The sequence below is a fragment of the Papaver somniferum genome, unplaced genomic scaffold, assembly GCF_003573695.1.
Source record: "Papaver somniferum cultivar HN1 unplaced genomic scaffold, ASM357369v1 unplaced-scaffold_107, whole genome shotgun sequence".
In the NCBI taxonomy this organism is placed as follows: domain Eukaryota; kingdom Viridiplantae; phylum Streptophyta; class Magnoliopsida; order Ranunculales; family Papaveraceae; genus Papaver; species Papaver somniferum.
In genome coordinates this window covers 1,646,356-1,667,923 of record NW_020619603.1, presented here as the reverse complement: position 1 = coordinate 1,667,923, position 21,568 = coordinate 1,646,356, and the positions used below count along the sequence as shown (strand labels likewise).

The 21,568-nt window shown below is 36.1% G+C and overlaps 1 protein-coding gene, 1 long non-coding RNA gene and 1 pseudogene across 6 annotated transcripts; 2 read left to right on the top strand and 1 right to left on the bottom strand.

The window, feature by feature from the left end:
• The first annotated feature begins 9,291 nt into the window (after positions 1–9,291).
• On the top strand, positions 9,292–14,484 carry LOC113328266 (cryptochrome DASH, chloroplastic/mitochondrial-like). Of its 3 annotated transcripts, XM_026575384.1 has the most exons (13): positions 9,292–9,720; positions 10,582–10,721; positions 10,841–11,062; positions 11,171–11,311; positions 11,486–11,560; positions 11,744–11,860; positions 11,958–12,004; positions 12,153–12,229; positions 12,429–12,504; positions 12,574–12,643; positions 12,822–12,945; positions 13,031–13,080; positions 13,194–14,484. In XM_026575384.1, the coding sequence occupies exons 1-13, from the start codon at positions 9,417–9,419 to the stop codon at positions 13,374–13,376; spliced, it is 1,626 nt and encodes a 541-aa protein (XP_026431169.1). In that variant the 5' UTR covers positions 9,292–9,416; the 3' UTR covers positions 13,377–14,484. The 3 variants fall into 3 exon arrangements, with proteins under 3 accessions (XP_026431169.1, XP_026431168.1, XP_026431170.1); XM_026575383.1 differs by having other exon boundaries at positions 12,429–12,643; XM_026575385.1 differs by lacking the exon at positions 10,582–10,721 and having other exon boundaries at positions 9,470–9,720; positions 12,429–12,643.
• Positions 14,485–14,659: 175 nt separating this feature from the next.
• On the bottom strand, positions 14,660–18,027 carry LOC113328341 (annotated as a pseudogene).
• A 524-nt stretch (positions 18,028–18,551) lies between these two features.
• Positions 18,552–20,630, top strand: LOC113328269. Of its 3 annotated transcripts, none has more exons than XR_003349330.1 (3): positions 18,552–18,881; positions 19,394–19,511; positions 20,399–20,630. It is a non-coding gene; the product is annotated as an uncharacterized LOC113328269 (long non-coding RNA). The 3 variants fall into 3 exon arrangements; XR_003349329.1 differs by having other exon boundaries at positions 19,381–19,511; XR_003349331.1 differs by having other exon boundaries at positions 19,381–19,511; positions 20,396–20,630.
• Positions 20,631–21,568: the final 938 nt, after the last annotated feature.

Below are 21,568 nucleotides of genomic sequence, written 5' to 3'. Positions count from 1 at the left end.
CAGCTGGATAATAGCACAACCAAGTTCTATTCTTAATTTCTCTGTCCTTTGGAAACATAAGTTTCGCATTCGGTGACTTCTCCCCTTTTCCCATGGTAGTATGTCAGTGCCGCTGCAAGTTCTCGAGTCTCAACCATAACCTTACTTATGAAACACCTGCACAACATTTTTTAACAGACACTTCTACAAATTTAATGGCCAAGTGTTCAGGACATATAAGTAACAGAATACATAACACCATGTTTGAAATTTCCACAACATTTCTTATACATGTTTTAAGATTTTCAACACTTCAGAACTATAGGGAATATCAACATCGATCTCAAGAAAAATATCTTAAGGTATCTATATGTTAGAGCACTGCTCGGTTGAACCCATTAGCGTTGGTATGTCAAGTTACTTGTCAATTTTAGGTGCCAAAATGCATTCTTGATTTAGCATACTAAAAATAGTTTCGGACTAGATTAGGTCTAAGAAGTTGAATCGAAGTTATCCTTAAAGGATGAATATTGAAGATTCAAAACTACAAGAAGACATCAACAAGTACTTCATCAAAAGGTATGTGATTGATTTCATTTGGATTCTTATTCAATTCTACCTTTCTAATCTATCATGATATATGCTCATTATATGGAACAATTTCGATGACGGTAAATGTACATTGATGTATATATACTTGAGGTTATTTGATTCATGACCTTGGAGACAATAACCTTTATCCCTATAAAGTATCTCATGTTGCAGTGAACGAGCTTGTGAATCCAATGAGCCAAGAATCGCTCAATTCCGAGTTGTAACGATCAAGTTATGAGTGATTTAAGTTCATTAATATGGAACATTCCATGGGCCTTTGAGTCCGCAAACTTGGGCCCAGTACGTGACTAAAAGGGATTTTTGGTCATGTTGGTGATGTTTCTTTATCTAGGCAAGTTACCTATTGGTCCAAACATATTTGGTTACCATATTAAAGTGTTTGTGATTCATGCCTAAGTTAAAATGTGATTTATTCACATAAATATAATTTTTGCTAAATAAGTTATTTATTAATTATTTTGGCAAGAGTTTTAACTTGGGAAAGACTTCCATATTTAGGAGAGTCTTGTAAAAGGAAAATAGCTTTGCTTAGCTTCCAATCTATTGTTCATTATAAATAGGGAGTTCGCAAGCTTACACGTTTTTCATCCCTTTGGAAAATTGTGCGTGAGCTCTGCAGGTTGTTTTCCATGTCTTCTGTTCCTCGTGAACAAGAGTGAGATAAAAGTCTTTGTATTAGGGATCACAACGCCAAGTTGGATTTGATCTTCGTGATTAATCATACAACTTGTAATCTAGGTTTTTCACCTCTTGCCTATTCTAAGGTTTTCTCTTCTGATATAAAACCATTCAAGAGTTGTTGATCATAAACCCTAGGTTTGATAGATTTCAGTTTCCAATCGTATACCAACATTTATTAGTCGAAATCGGAGACTAGAAAGAAACACTTCTTTTGAGGCATCTCATAAAAATCCTTGAGAAGTTTTAAACAAGATATCTCTAGATTTATTCTAGTTGTTATTGTGGTAGATTTATTAGTGTTTTCTTAACTTGAAAATTGATCTTTGGAATCACCCAAGTTTACTTACGAAAATCATGTTTACGGACTCCTTATGTGTACGCATACTGATTGTAAGTTAAAACCCTAATCTACAAGATTTCCGAAACCTTGATTTACATCTAAAGGGAAATCAAACTGATGTTTTGTGCATACAAGATATCGAATCTATCAATCGCGTTGTGGTATGTTCTAAAGAGAGCCTCGGGTTCTGCTAGAAGATTTGTGTGAAGAATTTCTAAAGAGAATCGGTATTCTGCTAGGAGTTCTATTTATGCTGAAGATGGTATTACATCTAGTCCGAATAGGTAGTAGGAATTTGGTGCAACAACTTATAATCAGAGTGTGTTTATTCTGGACTAGGTCCTAGGGTTTTTCTGCATTTGCAGTTTCCTCGTTAACAAAATCTGGTGTCTGTGTTATTTCTTTTCCGCATTATATTTTATTTATATAATAAAAATATCACAGGTTGTATGTTAAGATCAATCAGTTCTTGTATCCGGCCTTAGGGTTGTTGAGTGAATTGATTGAAACTTGAACATTGGTCTCTGGTACCGTTCAAGTTAATACTCTTATATTCAATCGGGCTCGCAAATCCCTATTTGCTGATTGCGGATTGAATCAAGAGATAGAGATACAAAACTCTTTGATATACTTTTTATAAATTGAGTCTAGCTGTCTAGTTGATTCTCTTGAAAGTATATTGGAGTTTGTCTATTCAGATTGCCAAACGAAATATTGGGTGGTGTTGTTAGACCCCCGCTTTTTCAATTGGTATCAGAGAAGGCAAACACGCTAAGACCTCATAAGTCTGTGTTTGTAGCAATCTGATTCTATGGACAGAAGTGCTATCTATATACACGTACCACCAGTCTTCGATGGAACAAACTATTTATGGTGGAAAATTGCTATGCGTTCGTTTATACAAGCGCGAGATTTTAAATCATGGGTTCGTATTGTTAATGGATATGATCCTCCATCTGTTACAGTAGACGGTGTAACTGTTGAAAAGGATATTGGTGACTACGATGATCTTGAGATTCTTGCTGCAAAGCAAAATTCTGATGGATTAAATGCTTTCATCCATGCCATTACCCCAGATCTTCAGCACCACGTTACTGCGTGCAATAAGTCTAAAGATGCTTGGGATATCTTAGAGACCGTATTCGAAGGGAATACCGCTGAGAAAGAAGCAAGGCTTCAATATTTATCTTCTGACTGGAAAAACCTTCGCATGTCTGATGATGAGACCTTTGATGAGTTTAACCATAGACATTCTCAAATAGTGAACTCCTCATTTTCATTAGGAAGAATTATTCCAGAGAAAGATATTGTGTGTAAAATTCTCAGGTCTCCACCAGCAAGATACGAGTCTAAGAAACATGTCATTGAAGAAGCAAACGATCTTTATACACTCTCCACAAATACTCTTGTTGAAAAGTTAAAGATCTTTGATCATGATCACGCAAGAAAAGAGGTGATTTCTCTTAAAGCTGCAAACAATTCTGAATCCTCTAAGGATAAATCTGGTTCGCCAGATACTAAGGATGTTACTCCAGGACAATTTAGAAAACTATTGAGAGACAGGAAAAAGAGTTTTTCTAAAGGTGCAACATCTCCTAATGATGATGTACAATGTTATAACTGTCGTGGTTTCGGGCATCTTTCTTCAGCATGTCCTAGATGGAGTCGTAGATAATCGGCATATGCAGCAGATTTTCCTACTCTTGATGATGATCCTGAATATTATAGTCCTCAAAAGCTCATAGGCGAAGTTGCATTAGCGTCTGGAAAAATTCTTTCTGATACTGATTCTGATTTTGACGAAGAAGTGTTCCATGCTGATCCAGTTGCTAATAATCTTCTTAAAGAAAGTCATCGGAAACTCTCGGAGGATGAAAGCACAATTTTCAGTGAGAAAGTTAAATATGAAAAACTTCATAGTCGGAATAAATACTTGCAAGACCAACTTGATTCTAGTGGTTCAAGAGATTATCTCAATGAAATACGAAAGCTTAAAGAAGAAATTGTTGAAGGTCGAGATCGGGAAGTTGTTCTTCAAGCAAAGCTAAATAACTTGGAAAAAATTGAGATGAACTTGTTATTTGATTCAGAACGAGAAGATATCAAAGTTCAATGTGAATCATCCAAGAATGACCTAGTTGTTGCGCTTGAGAAGATCAAAAGTTTGGAAGAAGAAAACTCGAGCTTAAAAAAGAGTTTGTCTAGAAATAGCAGCTCAGATAAATTAACCTCGATATTGGGAGCATGTAGAATTCATCGTGACATACGAGGATTGGTCTATAAAGGAATAGATGCTCATAGTAGTTGCAAAGAGGTAAAATTTGTCAAAGCAAAAAATTATTCTCAACCAAAACCTTCCACGGTTGACAAAAGGAAAGTATCTCTACAAACTGTCGTTGAAGAAAAGAGGAAATTATGTCAATCTCCAAAGCAAGCACATACACATTCAGGTAATACTAAATATAACTATTTCCATTATACTAAACATTGTTTTTATTGTGGAAAACCAGGTCACTTGCAAAGGAACTGCAGATTTCTTAAACGAGATAAAACCAGATATGATTTTGTTAAAAAGACAAGATATGATGTTCCAAACTGGAGAAAAACGGAGTCTCATAATATCAGTTCCTTCAGTATTCCCCCCAAGAAGTTCTATAATTATATTGGGGAGAAAAGGAAATATGTTGCTCCAAAAGTTACTCAGAAATGGGAACCAAAGAAGATCAATAAAGTGACGAGTACTATTAAGAAGGATCTCCCAGACAAGATTTTGACAAGGGACAACATCTTAATAAAGTGTGGAACATTTATTGAAAGTTTCAAGGAGGTTTTTAAATTCCTAGAGTCCGTGCATGTTTTTGTTTCGAATACCTGTAGTGAGCAAGATCTTGCTCACCTCAACACAACCTGATTGTGTTGAAAGTGCATCCTCGCCGAGAAGCCCTAATAAATGCGGTGAGGATTGCAAAAGAATTGGGGCGCACATATTAAGTTGGGAAATTTCTGAGTATGTGGAACAATTTATTGTTTCGAGCTGAGTTTAACTCGCTTATATATTCCTCGAAATATGTGGTTGGTAAGCTTTCGCTTCGATCAAGTTCATCTTCAACTAGTGACAAAAGTCATGAAACATTTCAATTGTCTTTGGAAATTGCTCTGACGATAAAGGTTGTGAATAACTACTGAATAACGTCCTGTGAGAATGTTTCAATGGTTGGAATGAGAGTTTAGGTCAATATAAACAATGAAGGATATAACCACTGTGTGGTAATACGTAGGTGCATAAGTCCTATTTCTTGAATCGAAGTTGTCCAACTTTGTTGATCAAGAGAAATCGGTAGGATTGTGGAATTTGCTTGCCCAGACCGCGAACCTAGTTCGTGAACCCAGTCCGCGAACTGACGGAAGTTCTCATCCCGACAATTTCTGCTGGGATTTCCAATAACTCGTTTGCTGATTAAGTCCGCGAACTCAGTCTGCGAACTGGCGGAAGTTCTCGACCGAGAATTTCTGCTGAGTTTGGAAAACTCAACCGATTGTACTTAAGTCCGCGAACTTGTTTGTGAACTTGAGTGGTTATGATCTAAAGATGATTTCTGAACATAGATATTAAATTATCAAGGAATGCTTTATGCAAACCGTGGATACAATGTTCATGAACCGATTCAATCGAATCGAATCATCTTTTTTTTAATTGTGTCTTGTGTAGTTACATAAGATCTCATAGCAATTGAACGACTCTTTAACTAGTTCATGTGAGCCATTTGAACTAGTTATGGTGAAGAAGAATATGGTTAATATGGAAGTGATCATATGGCTAGATACCACATGTATGAGTATTAATTACCTAACTTGATTTGTGATTGAAATTCTTAAGTTTAACAGGTTAGAAGCAATTGACATGATCTCATGAGAGACATTCAATGATTGGTTTTTAAATCATATCTCCTTGTAGGATTTCTAAGATTCTTTATAAATCCTTCTCTCTTGAGTAAGGTCGCTCTTTTTGTTCTTTCGGGAATGACATCAAATGGGGGAGAGTTCTTTTAAACTTGTGCTTAATGGTCATATCTTTGTGGGGAGTGCGGCTGTGGAATTTTTTAGGGGTTATCTTGTATCTTAAAACTCCTTGATGAATGCTGTTAGCTTCGGCTATATGATTGCATCTAAATTAAGTTGATATGTGTCTTTCTTTTAGTCATGAAATTTTTCTCGTGGAAATTTCATTATGAACCTGTTCTTGTACCTTTGCCAATTTGATTGACAAAAAGGGGGAGAAATATTGTAGTTCCCACTACAAATACATATGGTTTTCGGATCATTGTGTAAGGGGGAGTGTTTTCCATGATTGAGATGGAGTATTAACTAAGGGGGAGTGATACATATCACCGTAGTATTATTGTCAAAGTCGTGATACAATGAAACTTTGATGCTGTGTAATAATACTATGATGGATCTTCAACAAGTACAGGATGAACACATGAAGAGTTGAAGAACCAAGGAAATCAAGATTGTCATTTTTACTTTTAACAAGTACAGGCCATATGTAAAATGGTTTTGTCACTAAAATTGACAAAGGGGGAGATTGTTAGAGCACTGCTCGGTTGAACCCACTAGCGTTGGTATATCAAGTTAGTTTTCAATTTTGGGTGCCAAAATGCATTCTTGATTTAGCATACTAAAGATAGTTTTGGACTAGATTAGGTCTAAGAAGTTGAATCGAAGCTATCCTTAAAGGATGAAGATTGAAGACTACAAGAAGACATCAACAAGTACTTCATCAAAAGGTATGTGATTGATTTCATTTGGATTCTTGTTCAATTCTTCCTTTCTAATATATCAAGATATATGCTCACTATATGGAACAATTCTGATGACGGTAAATGTACATTTATGTATATATACTTGAGGTTATTTGATTCATGACCTTGGAGACAATAACCTTTATCCCTATAAAGTATCTCATGTTGTAGTGAACGAGCTTGTGAATCCAATGAGTCAAGAATCACTCAATTCCGAGTTGTAACGATCAAGTTATGAGTGATTTAAGTTCATTAGTATGAAACATTCCATGGGCCTTTGAGTCCGCGAACTTGGTCCGCAAACTTGGGCCCAGTACGTGACTAAAAGGGACTTTTGGTCATGTTGGTGATGTTTCTTTATTTAGGCAAGTTAGCTATTGGTCCAAACACTTTTGATTACCATATTAAAGTGTTTGTGATTCCTGCCTAAGTTAAAATGTGATTTGTTCACATAAATATAATTTTTGCTAAATAAGTTATTTATTAATTATTTTGGCAAGAGTTTTAACTTGGGAAAGACTTCCATATTTATGAGAGTCTTGTAAAAGGAAAATAGCTTTGCTTAGCTTCCAAGCTATTGTTCATTATAAATAGGGAGTTCGCAAGCTTACACGTTTTTCATCCCTTTGGAAAATTGTGCGTGAGCTCTGCAGGTTGATTTCCATGTCTTCTGTTCCTCGTGAACAAGAGTGAGATAAAAGTCTTTGTATTAGGGATCACAAAGCCAAGTTGGATTTGATCTTCGTGATTAATCATACATAATCTAGGTTTTTCACCTCTTGTCTATTCTAAGGTTTTCTCTTCTGATATAAAACCATTCAAGAGTTGTTGATCATAAACTCTAGGTTTGATAGATTTCAGTTTCCGATCGTATACCAACACTTGTTAGTCGAAATCGGAGACTAGAAAGAAAAACTTCTTTTGAGACATCTCATAAAAATCCTTGAGAAGTTTTAAACAAGATATCTCTAGACTTATTCTAGTTGTTCTTGTGGTAGATTCATTAGGGTTTTCTTAACTTGGAAATTGATCTTTGGAATCACCCAAGTTTACTTACGAAAATCAGGTTTACAGATTCCTTGTATGTATGCATACTGATTGTAAGTTAAAACCCTAATCTACAAGATTTTCAAAACCTTGATTTACATCTAAAGGGAAATCAAACTGGTGTTTTGTGCATACAAGATATCGAATCTATCAATCGTGTTGTGGTATGTTCTAAAGAGATCTTAGGGTTCTGCTAGAAGATTTGTGTGAAGAATTTCTAAAGAGAATCGGTATTCTGCCAGGAGTTCTATTTGTGATGAAGAAGGTATTACATCTAGTCCGAATAGGTAGTAGGAATTTGGTGTAACAACTTATAATCATTGTGTGTTTATTCTGGACTAGGTCCCGGGATTTTTCTGCATTTGCAGTTTCCTCGTTAACAAAATCTGGTGTCTGTGTTATTTCTTTTCCGCATTATGTTTTATTTATATAATAGAAATATCACAGGTTGTATGTTAAGATCAATCAGTTCTTGTATCCGGCCTTAGGGTTGTTGAGTGAATTGATTGACACTTGAACATTGGTCTTTGGTACCGTTCAAGTTAATACTCTTATATTCAATCGGGCTCGCAAATCCCTATTTGCTGATTGCGGATTGAATCAAGAGATAGAGATACAAAACTCTTTGATATACTTTTTATAGATTGAATCTAACTATCTAGTTGATTCTCTTGAAAGTATATTGGAGTTTGTCTATTCAGATTGCCAAACGAAATATTGGGTGGTGTTATTAGACCCAAGCTTTTTCACTATCCATTGCTGATTTTCCCAGTACGCAAGTTGTTTTCCCAACTTCTTGCTTGACCATCAAGTAGCCCTCCTAAACACTTGGAATTAGCTTGTGTCACTGCACCTAACGAATTCACCTAACATTTAAAGAATCCTGATTTATTGTTGTGTCAGTATCATATTACATGACTAAGCTGTAGTTTGGTTTGGTACCTGTAGATTAAAGGCAAGGATAAACGGGAGTTTCTTTGCAGCTTCTGACAAGACAGACATATATTATGCGCTGGAATAGTTTCTCGAAAAGGAGAAAGAAGGGCTGTGTGCAATACTGTCGAAAGGTCAATCTTAGCGTCAGAATTGAACAATGTAGCTTTTCTCTTTGTTGCGGTGAAGTTGTGACCTTAACTATTTAGATTACTTTTTTTTATTTTATGGTTTTTTTTTTTGCACTCACAGATACTTGAGGCAAACCACTGCAAGGAACTACTTTAGTAGCAAAATTTCATGACCTATGAGGTAACCGAAAGGATACCCCAACACTGTAAAGTCATTTGGTGATGACATCCAGACTTGAGTTTGAAACTCGTAAGCAAAAAATTCTTTCTTTACAGTCAAAAGAAAGAAAAAAAAAGGAAGAGAATACCATTAACAATCAAACAATTCAGATGTATGAAATTCGTCGGCATCAAATTCTCTCTTTTAGTTGGGTTTTAAATGATGGATGAGAATGTAATAAACGGATCAACCAAACAATCCAGGTATCTCACTTCGGTAGGCTTTGCAATTTAAAAAGGTCTTGCGACGCAACTTGTTGCTCGCTTGTCTCCCATGTGTTGAAAAAAAGAAAAATGCAAAACAGACAGGTAATAAAACAATTAACCAGAAAAGATTACCAAGCCCCATGCGGAGGATCTCTACCTCGTGACAAACTTGGGTGTAAAAAGTAAAACTGTTCTACACGCGTATTGGGTAGAGTTATTTTCTGGCTGCCAAGTCTCCACGTCATCTGAAACTCAAAACTCCACGTGTCGCTCGCTCAATGACATTTTCAAACCATCTCCTTACTTTTCTCTCTGCAACTCCCTTCCTTCCATGAAATGTCTTCAGCAGCAACACTCTCTTTCTCTTTCATTTCTTCATTTTCCCTCTCCACCTTCAGAAAAATCCAGTCTTTCCCATTAACACCCGCTTCTCCAATTCTCATTTCAAACCAGACCAAAATCATGAACATTGCTTCTTCACAATCAAAATCACAACCCAGAGCAGTTGTTGTTGTTCCAAACTTAGACCCTGTTGAAACTGATAAAATCACTGATGAGACATTTAGAAGATACTACTCAAATTATAATGTGAAGAGGAATGGTGGGAATGTGGCTTCAATTGTTTGGTTTAGGAATGATTTGAGGGTTTTGGATAATGAAGCTCTCTATAGAGCTTGGATGTCCTCTCAATCCGTCCTTCCTGTTTATTGTATTGATCCTAGGAATTTTGGGACTACACATTACTTTGGATTTCCTAAAACTGGAGGTAATTTTTGATTTTTTATTTCATCAATTTTGATTTTTAGTTAACAATAGATTTGGTAAGGTAATATAGCTGATTCATATTCTCATTTGGTTGGTAAGTCAGTTCAGAATTATTTGGGGATTTGTTGAATTGGGGGGTTTGTTGAGGTTGACAAATTAGAATTGGTGATGCACAGTTTTTATTGATAGATCTTTCGAAATTCATATGATGCTGATTAGGGAGAACATTGGGAATGGACTCTTGTTAAGGGAATTTGGCTTCTGATCAGAGTTTATGTAGGTTGAGTTGCCATAAAGGCTGTTTTTGGGGATATAAGGAAATTTGAACTAATACTTGCACTGAGTAACTAGGTAACTGAGTGTGCATGTCAATGAGTTAATGTCTTTATGGTATTTGTGCTCCTTTTGAGAGTCGGTTTGATTAAGATTTGATTCCACGCGGAACCATGTTTTGATGTTGATTTTTCGGCTTTAGTATGAGCTTTGTTGATTGCAGGCTTGTAGCTGATTTATATTCCGTTCAATTTAGCTCTTTCTATGTGAAAAGGGCAGGGGATTCACTAGACCACCTAAGCTTGGGATTAACTAGTTAGTAATTATTTTGAATACTGTTAAAAAAATAAAAGAGGAAGCCTCACATGATTAAAAGGGTTGTAATTGAAACTACTATAGAGGACTGGTTGTAGTTTTCTTGTTTTCTGTTAGTAATAGTAGGGATATTGCATGTTATTGGTGTTCTAGTTTAAGGTAGACCCAGTTGGTGATACATTTTACAGCACATGTCTTGTAGGTATATGTTTTGAGTTTGTTGGTGAAACATAATTCAGATGTGTAAGCGTTTCAATATTAATGTTCTTTGCAGCTTTAAGGGCACAATTTCTGATTGAGTGCTTAGCTGATTTGAAAAAGAATTTGATGAAGCGAGGTTTGAATTTGGTTATACGACATGGAAAACCCGAAGATATCCTCCCTTCAATTGCAAAAGCTGTTGGAGCTCACACAGTTATGAAATATGTTTATGTTGTAGTAAATGATTCTTAGCTAGGAGCATTTGGTTTGTGTACTGCACTATATGATTCGTTACTCGAGCTTTTGTTGACAGTGTTGTTTTCTGTTTTCAGATTTATGCCCATAAAGAAACTTGTAGCGAGGAGTTACTCGTGGAAAGACTTGTCAAGAAACGGTTGCAAGGAGTATCTCCACAATCAGAGAGATCCACATCCACCAGTCAAAATCCTACAAATGTGAAGCTTGAGCTTATCTGGGGAAGTACTATGTATCATATCGATGATCTCCCATTTAATACGAGTAATTTACCCGACATATATACCCAATTTCGTAAGGTACGTGAATCTAGAAGTACATTCCAGTGTTTTAGAAGTTACATTTGTTTTTGAGGTCAGATGATGTTATACTCAACACGATATCTTCCATGATGAATCAACTTGCAGTTGGTTGAATCCAAATGCGCAATTCGTGGCTGCTTTAAATTTCCACCATCACTTGGGCCACTTCCCAGCAACGATCTTTGCAAAATTGGGGGATGGGGAGATGTTCCTTCGCTTGACCAGCTTGGTATCATTCATGTAGAGGCAAGTCATTGTGCACTTTTTTCAGCTGCTATCTAATGAGATGCAGTAATTTCTTATTACTTTATCAAACTAAATAGTGTACCCGAATAAATCAGAAAATGTGAAATGTTTCAAATTTATTGAGGGATTTGAATTATAACATGACTATCTCATTCTCTATTTTGTGAAATGCAGGGAGAAAAAGGGATGTACTTTGTTGGTGGTGAAAGTGCTGCTCTGGGCAGAGTGTACGAGTACTTTTGGAAGAAGGTAGAAATCTCAGGTTAATCTTTGATCTGTTGTTGTTATTACAGAGAAAGAAATGTTTACTTTAATAAAGTCGAAGTTTAAAAGATAATTTGCTATTTTTGTGTCTGCTATGTATCAGTTTGAAAACTCTTTAGTCCATATTTTATTGATCCAGTTAGCTAAATAAAACTCAAACTCCTGTAGGATTTGCTCAAGGTGTACAAGCATACAAGGAACGGTATGCTAGGTCCTGATTACTCAACAAAATTCTCTCCGTGGCTTGCTTTCGGAAACGTCTCTCCACGTTTTCTCTATGAAGAAGTTAGAAATCTCTTCCTCTTAACTAGTCATCAATCATTTATATTATATAGAAAAGGTAGTCCTAATATTTTCCAGTGATTCAATTTAATTTTTTTAGGTAAAGAGATATGAGAAGGATAGGCTAGCAAATGATTCAACATATTGGTATCTTACGAGCTTCGTATATTGGATGTTCTGCTTGGTTATGCATAGATTTTCTAAATATGAATCCGAAGGTTTCCTGTTTCTCTGGTATGGCTATAATGTTTAAATTCCTCTGGCAAATTGATCTGTTAAACTTGTGTGGTTTCAGGGTACTGTTTGAATTAATATGGAGGGACTATTTCAGATTCATTTCAATAAAATATGGAAATTCGATCTTCCATTTAGGTATAAACGGTTTGCGTTCATTTACTAGTTTGCCTTTCTGGATGTCTTGATAGGACTTGCCGAACATAGAATATGAATGTCTCATAATCACTCTTATGCACGGTTACTTTCTTTAGATGTCTGTGTAGGTTGCAAATTTATCTCATTTGTGCCATTTACTGTATCTTTTACAAGCATCTTTTCGTGGGAATATATTCAGGTGGACCGAGAGAAGTAGAGGCTAGGTGGAGCCAAGATCTCAATCTCTTCGAATCTTGGAGAGACGGCCGTACAGGGTACATAATCATATCCTTTCTCGCAATTTTATTGAACATGAAGCTTATCATTAGCTCGAACATTTGTAGGTATCCTCTTATAGACGCAAATATGAAAGAACTGTCAGCAACTGGTTTCATGTCAAACCGAGGACGACAGGTAAATTCTGAGTCTTGAGTGCTGAATTTAGCACACCAAATAAAGAATGTCACAACCCACAGTTCATATATGTATAGTCCTCGATCATTGCAGATAATCAAATAAACGTTCTTTACCTTTACGCATCAACATTGTCAAGGTTGGTGAATAATTAACAGAATCTGTATTTGCTACACAGATAGTTTGCTCGTTTCTTGTTAGGGATATGGGAATTGATTGGCGTATGGGTGCCGAGTGGTTTGAAACTTGCCTCTTGGATTATGACCCATGTTCAAATTATGGGAACTGGACATACGGTGCAGGTTAGTTTCTTACTCGTGGTTCATGCATTTTTGAATGTAACTTGCACTGTTAATCAGTTTCTGATTAGTTTAATTATTACTGTAGGTGTTGGTAATGATCCAAGAGAAGATCGATACTTCAGCATCCCCAAGCAAGTAAGCACAGAATTTATTCTTCAGACTTATCCATGTTTCATTGTCCAAAATTATACTGATATTTCAGAAACTGCTGCGTATGTAAATTTTGATTTGTTGTGATCATTTCTCAGGCCCAGAATTATGATCCAGAGGGCGAATACGTCGCATACTGGTTACCGCAATTGCAAAAACTTCCAAAGGATAAAAGGAATTTTCCACATGAGAAATCATATATCAAACAAATTGTACCTCTGAAGTTTAGCAAGCCAAATCATGGTCACAGCCATGCTAAAACCACTTCAAGAAGAAAATGATCGAATGAACCTTTTTGTCGCCGAGTGTTGATAATAAAATTATAAGGAAAAACATGCCGCTGGTAATATAAGCCATATGCACTTACAAAGAACAATGAAATTCTATTTGGCCGCAATGAGAAGGTTTTTGCTTGCTATAACCTACAAACTAATTAAAGCTTCGAAAGAAGCATTGGTCATGGAAGTTTTTCCAAGCAATCACTCAGATAAACAGTTTTTCTCGTTGAAAGCTCGTGGAAAAAAATCCGAGATATTTCAAGTCAGCCATGATCCAGACAGAGTAATATGAGCCACATATTCCTGTGTTATCCGGATAGAATACCCAGTCTTTTCCATAGAGTAGAACACTTCACAGCTTGTTTTCCTTTTTTTGGTGAGGGTCAGTCAGTCATGCTTCTGCAATTCCACCACCACCACCACAATAATATTGGTTCTTCCATATTCAATGAAATAATTTTCACCAAAAGAAGAAGGAAGTCTTTGATATTCCTGCAGCCTCTAAATGCCGTTGAGAATGATTCTGAATTCGAGTTGGATAGAAAGAAGAAGGCACGAGAAGCTCTAAAACAGCTCGACAACCAGCTTCAAAGCCTCACCACCACAACTCCACCGCCAAACATAAGGAGGGTCTCTTCTTCTCCGCCCAAAAATTTGGATTCCAAGGCTGACATAGATAGAGATATGATGAGGGAACCACCACCGGAGTATTCTGATTCATTTTTTGCGTATTCGGCGTTTGCTCTCCTGTTTATCTCAGTTTTCTACAATATATTATTCCTCACAGTTATTAAACCATCTATTGATGGACCAGCACCAGCTGCATATACTTACATTAGCACTAATCAAGCTGTCAAAGAAGCTCCAAATGATTCACCACCAACTGGTATCCCGGAGTGAGATAATATCGATTGTTCCGACCGACCTACAAGGGATAATTTCACCCCCGTTGTAAATTGGTGAGAGCCTCTTCTTTCTTGCAAGTTTTGTTCCAACTGTCTTACTTAGTCTGGGTAACTGGGTTACAACCAATAAACATCAATTATGATTTTGTTTGCCAACAGCATTCACTGAAGTGTCAGGTGGAATGCTACATATTTTACATGTACTATATCACCTTCTAAATTTCGTATCCGAATCAACTCGAAACATAGCCATTTGAAACACTTATTCAAACATCATCCCAAGGTACCCCAAATGCCTTAATTGCACAAGCACGACAAACTTGCCAATCCTACCCTTGATGAAATGACAAAACACAAACTTCTGACATATGTTCTCATTCCAATATTAAGTTATATTGCCACCCAAGACTCAATCTACTTGATAATTAAGCAGTAACTTAATTCATTCGCCGGGCAAAGGATTTTTGAGTACTTTCCGACGATATTCGCCAAGAGCCCAAATTGGAAAAGTGTTTCTAAAAAGTGAGTAGTGCAGCATACGTGTCTTCAATGACGCTCCTGTTATTTCCTGCAAAGTCATATAAATATCCTCTTTTAATTTTAGCTTCTCTTATACCGCGGCTTACAAATATTGCAATAGTAGTTTAGGAATTTTACCTGTTGGGGAAAGTCGCCATCTTCCATCTGGTTATTTATCAGTACCCTAGCTGCACGATGCAGAGGCTTTGGATCCCTCTCCGCCTAAACATTGAAATGGTTTATTAAAAGATAAGTGCAGGATTCTATACCATGTTGAAAAATTTCTTTCCCTCCAACACACACACACACAAAATAAAGAATCACCCGGCCAGCATGAATGAGACCCATCAGAGCCCATGATGTCTGTACTAAATGGTTTTCTTCTAAAGGAACAAATTCCTGTTTAGATTTTGTTCAGGAGCTTAGATTGATTGAAACTTTGAAGATCTGAAAGAATTCGTCTTGTTTTATGTATATACCTTCTTCATGCATGAAAGATAACTTTCTCCCCAACCGCCTATTGATTTTTGGGTTGAGAGTAGAAAGTTGCAACCCTTATGAACAGTCAAGCTGTTGGAGTATTTCTTCCCTACAGCTGATAGGGCTCGTAGAGCGAACCATGTTCCATAGATATAGCATATTCCCCAGTTTCCATACCTGTACCCATTTATTTGTATACATGTATTATAATTAAGTAAGACATCTTTTATTGTGTAAAAGTATTGGTTGACAAAGGGAAGCGTTTACGTACCATGAACCATTAGGCTCTTGTTTGTACTCTAAATAATTTACTGCCTTTTCAATGCAGATTTCAATTTCTTTCGTGCGATGATGAGGATACAAATTCTTGAACATAACTAGGGCTTCAATTGCTGATGAAGTGCAATCCACATATCTGTACCTACCAATATCAATATAAAGTACGAAGTAAAATAAAAATAACAATAATAAAAAAAATGTTCTGAATTGAAAACTAAACACTTGGGAAACAGGCCGATAGTTTTGTTAGTATTTTGTTAACCTTGATTATTAAGAGCTTCTCCAATGGTTGTTGTGGGTGTTTCCTAGATGCCACCACAAACAAAACATCTTCATTTCAATTTTAACTTAAATTTAGGGGAAAAAGAGAATTCATCTCCAATGGTGTTGTTTGTGGTCTTTTTTTGGTTAAATGTACCCTTGATTTTTAGTAATCTTAAGATTTTATTAAAGTTAAAAATGGTTATCTAATATATTGGGATTAATTTAGTTAAACAAAAGCTTAATCTGGTAGCTTGACATCCTTAATGTGAATGTATAAAACTAAACATTCACCGAGAGGATGTCTAACAAATCTTAAGCCATATCATCTTCACATTCATTAAAGAAACTGGGGTTTGAGAAGAATTTTAAGGATAATGACATTCCATCGGAGAAGCTCCAGCAATACCGTTTGTGCTTATAGAATTTCACCAAACCACCAGAAGTGGTATTGTATTTCATCAGCATATACAGTTTGCTGGTATTTAGAAGATACGAAGAGTATGTATCTTACTCATGCTCCACCAAGACATCCTCAAAGATTTCAGTTGGATTGAAAACCTATATTTGTAGAATCAGAATTTCTCTATCAGATAATTAAGCTTACACCCATTGAAAAACAACAAATAAGTTCCCCGAAAAATAAATCAATTTAGTTCAAATTTGTGAATATCTCTTCGAATGAACGTTACCTCCAACCATGCATGTGATGTTGCAGGCTCCCACGCAGCGAATCCACCATCTGCACCCTAAAATTAAGAAGCATTTTAGGCGACTATACTTGTACACTATAATTTTGCATGTCAATATATTAGACGAAATTGATCTCCTTACTTGAAGCGAAAGAATGACCTCGATAGCGTCATAAAACTGTTTCACTGGTAATTTATCTCCAACAATTTCTGACGGCATTTGGGAAAATACGAGACACGCCTGCAATAATATATGCTTTCATATCATTGGTTCTATACTTTGTACAGACTACAAAATGACAGTTTTTGTTGCTAAATACCTTGTAACAAAAAGGTAATTAACTTAATGTTCCAGTAGAACATGAACATCCCAAAAAAAATAAAGTGTTTCTATCTTGCTGATAGCAAATGTGAATGTTAATAATATTCGGCGATAAAATTTCAAAGTAGGATAAAGTTAGAAATCCGGCCGGTGATCAAATGCCGCAACAAAGCTGTATCTATTCCACATTTACAAATGTGGAAAATATGATGACGACGAATTTAATTGAAGCTGAGGAAATTTTGTGATAAACCTAAACTATTTAAGATTCAACTTTTTGTAGCGTAGTTAGAGATGGTGGAGGTGTTGCATATACTCAGTCGCAGTTACCCAAATGTAAGTGATTTTTCTTCTTCAACATTGTTACCCAACTTTTTGTGGTGCAACATTTACCCGGCCTCAACATTGTTACCATCTTTGAGGTTCGTTTTGTAGTTAATATTGACTTATGATCTCAATTATGACAGAAATAGCAGTGATAAAAGAACTGACAACTGTGAAGTTATAAACTAATACATAATTTGCATGCAACCTTTTAGTGCAGTAGCGGCATAGAAAATCACCGTTAGCGCTTCAGACGTACAGTCTGAAACTTGCCAGCCATGATCTTAATCAGAGAAGGTCCACGCTCCTTTACTTATGTGACGGTACATACTTCTGAAATCACCGGACGGATTATCTTTAATCTTCATTTATGTAAAGTCAGAGTAATCAGAGATAACTTATAAATTTCACTGATGAAAAGAAAAGACTAGCTTTGAATTGATTTGGGAGTTGTTTCTGGACTCGGCCATGATGATGCCTTCCTGCCTTTTGGACCATTACATTACCAGTTATATTTTGTTAACAAAGAGAGAATTAAGGTCAAACCTGTGACACTTTCAAGAAATGGTGTCCTTTCTTGAGGATAGGACCTATTTCGCCAATAAGATTATCACTTGTTAGAAGCGCATGAAGTGCGAAACTAGCATCCCATGTCTGACTTCCGATATTCTGAAAGGAAAATATTTTAGTTACTTCAAAAGATACATAATGCATCTCACCACAGGGTCCTCAAAGTGCAATGTCATGTTTGACTTTTCTTTACCCATTGACCCTCGATAAAAATAAACGTTTACTAATTGAACCGGGTGGTCAATATTTTCTCTAAAAGAAAGTTAAAAAGCAAAACTAACCTTTACCATCTCCGTCGCCATCACACTAACACCACGTGTACTATCACCATAATCACCACCACCACCTCCTTATTCTCCATCTACATCTCCATCTCCATCTTTCCATATCTAAAATCACTTCCTCCTTCTCTTCTTATAACCGCTACCACCACCACCACCATCACCGTCACTTTTCCTGGATTTTTTCGCCGCCGTTATGAAATATATGAGAGAAAGATTTTCGATTGAGAGATCACTACAAGAAAATGAGTATTTTGCCACACTACTTTGCCACATGCCTATCAACGATGCGGCAACAGGTGGGTTTTAGCCTCACCCGATAATAAGTGAGGCAAAAAGAGTGACATCTTGCCATGGCTAAGGATTGGTGAGGCAAAAAGTCACTTTTTTCCTGCATGCAATTTCGTGGTGCGGCAATATATCATTTGCTTCCACATCACTGTGGCAATAGGTAAAAAATTGGAATGTCAGCTATTAAATTTTTATTTTTATAAAAGAAAATTCCTATAAATATATTTAAGAAATAAATAAAAATAGCTCGAAACTCTCATCACTAATTTTCCAAAAAAAATATATCGTGAAAATAGTTTTCATTAATCTCATAGTGGATGATAGAGTTTTTTCTTCCAAGTGTTGTTCCCTCGTCTCGTGATTGTCGAATCCTATGGTTTCATTATTTATCTTTTCTCTCTCAACATCAGATCCCTGGTTCAATACAAAACCATCATTCTCATCGCAACTAGACTAACGATTAAACCAACTTGTTTCTTTTGCTGATATCAAAGTCCCAAGAACAACAGATAACTCTTCGATTTCAACACTTTTCTTCTTCTCTTCATCATTCTCGTTACAGTCTCGAGTATCAACTTCATCAGGTATATTGTATTGAATTATTTTTTTAAGATTTCAATTTTTGAATTTGGGGGTGTTGAAATTAAGGGTTAGAGCACAGTTTGGGGATTTTGGTTAAGGGTTTTCCGAATGGTCTTTTGTTTTATTGATTTAATTAATGTGAATTTGATGTGTTCTGTATGGGATTTTATAAGGAGAAGAAAATAACAGTCAGAGAAGACGAGATTTGGGTTGTGCAATCTTACAAAATTTAATTCTAAATTTACATTCTCATATTTTTTAACAGTTTTTGGAGATCAAATTGATCGTTCTATATGTTACCCTGTTCATGGATTGTTCAGGGTCTTATGTATGCATTTGTTTGTGAAATTAGTCTTGGATTTTATATTTGGGTTTGCTTTGAACCGAGAGAAAAATCAGCAGGAATGGTAGGTTGTATATGTGATGTTTCCTTTGATCTTTATGTGATGAATATGTAAGATTCTCGAATATTTTGAGTTCTAAGTTTAATTTGGATTGTAGGGTGCCTTGTCAGATCCCAAATTGCAGGTCACGGAAGCTATAAAGGGAACCAAATCTACATGACGAACTTACCTTCTTAAGCACGAATATGGCACAAGAAGTGTCTGATGAAAGTCCTAAGAGAAACAGAGGTAAAATCTCTTCTTGCTTCTTTAAGCACGGTTTTGGCTCCCACTTTTCATATGCTAATTGAAACTATTGTAAATAGACACCTCGATTTTGCTTGTATTGTTTCTTTTTGCTGCTAGTAATTCTGATTTCATGTTATGGGCATATACCAGTTCCTATCTATAACATGGTCCTGATGCTTTTCTTTCTGTCCCTGTACGTTGATGTCTCTTAAAATCTACTGACAGTAGATAAATGACACTGGGTGGTTTAGTATGGTTACACATTTACGGGATTTCTATGATGATACGATACCAATGAGAAATGCAATTGTATTTTTAGTAATCTTTGGTTACCTGGACTTACACCTCTTTATATAAATTTTGTACGTGTACTTAAATGTGACTGTGAGGCGAAGGCATATTTGATTTGGGCTACTTAGCTTTGTTGTGATTGTAAGTGTCGGGAAAGATAGTTTGCTACAGACTACGGTTTGAAATACATTGACAGGAAAATATCCACTTTCAGGACCTTTAGGTCACCTTTACAAACCTAGGAAGTAGATTTACAGACGTTAAACTAATTGACAGTACTTGTTCTTCTGTGATTTCCGTTCATAAATTTGGATTAAACAAAAATGTGAGGTAGCTATAAGTAAGTGGTCATAATTGTTGTTTCCAATGTAATCGCCATACATTTTAGCTAATGTGAATTATTTTCATGAATGCAAGTATGATTTCCGTATTCAAATGTTTGAACTTGAACTCTGATTTGCCCTGTTGTGTATTTACTCTGTTAATTGAGTCTGCCTGTTAATATGATACTCTTAATTGCCGCTCAAGCTTTCAATAAATTTGACGATTTTCTACCTTTTATTGATCTATTTTTCTTGGTGTATTTTTTTTAGCAGGATTTTGTGGCTTGGGAATGAATTTCTGGTGTGGATTTAGCATAGATTTGTGTCCTGGGAATGGATTTCTGGTGTGGATTTAGCGCAGAATAGGTTTAATTTGAAGCGTCAAGTGTATCATAAAAGTCTGAGATTGTGTAAATTTATTATATCTCGTCTTATTTCTAACGTAAAAGTTGTAATCAATATACATAGTAACAAACTTATATTTATGGAATTTCAATATTCCTTGTTCCGAACAACTTTTGTCTAGGAAATGCTTGATTTATATTTTACATTTACCGTCTACTAATCAAATACCACAACAATGGTCTATAAACTACGGTGGAAACAATTCTGTTAATAGGCATTCGCCGCAGAGATGTTGCTGCAATACATATCTTCTTGCCACACTTATGTTGTTGCAAAATAAGACTACAACAGCAGCCAAGCGGTGTGGCAAAAGACATTTCATAAAAAATAAATAAACAAATATTCTTTTGATGCACATTATTGCCTCATTATTTGATGTGGCTAGAAACCCACCTTTTGCTACAGTATACATAAGGTGTGGCAATAACTTTTTGTCACACAGGTTATTGCCACAGGGTGTGGCAAAAGATTTTGATGTGGTAAAAGGATTTTGCCGCATGAAATAGGGGTTCTTGCCACACAGTGGACATGTTGCAATACACTAACTTTCTTGTAGTGGATATAAAGTAACTATGATTATGGCGATGGTGTCTCTGGCGGTGATGACGATTTTAGGTTTCAGAGATTTCTCAAAATTGATTTTGTGTTGATTTTAGTTGGGAAGAACACAAGAGATGGTAGATCTAAGATGAGTCATGAAGGAGATGTCATTGTTGTGTGTCGATTCAACTTGATTTCATGACCTTGTGTTGAATTTGAGAATGAAGCAGAATTAGGGTTGCACAAGGACCCTCCCGTACCCGCTAAATCCGCCCATACCCGCTAAACCCGTGGGTTTTTAGTCCAGACCCGCCCGTTGTGGGTGCGGGGTTGGTTACAAAAAAAAAACCCGCTGTCTGTGGGTGCGAGGTTGGTTTTAGCTTATACCCGCCCATACCCACCCAAAAAACCCGCAGTTTATATACCATTAGATAAAACTAATCCTAGCCATCCATTATGAAACCCTAATACTAGTAGATAGGGATAACTGATAACCCT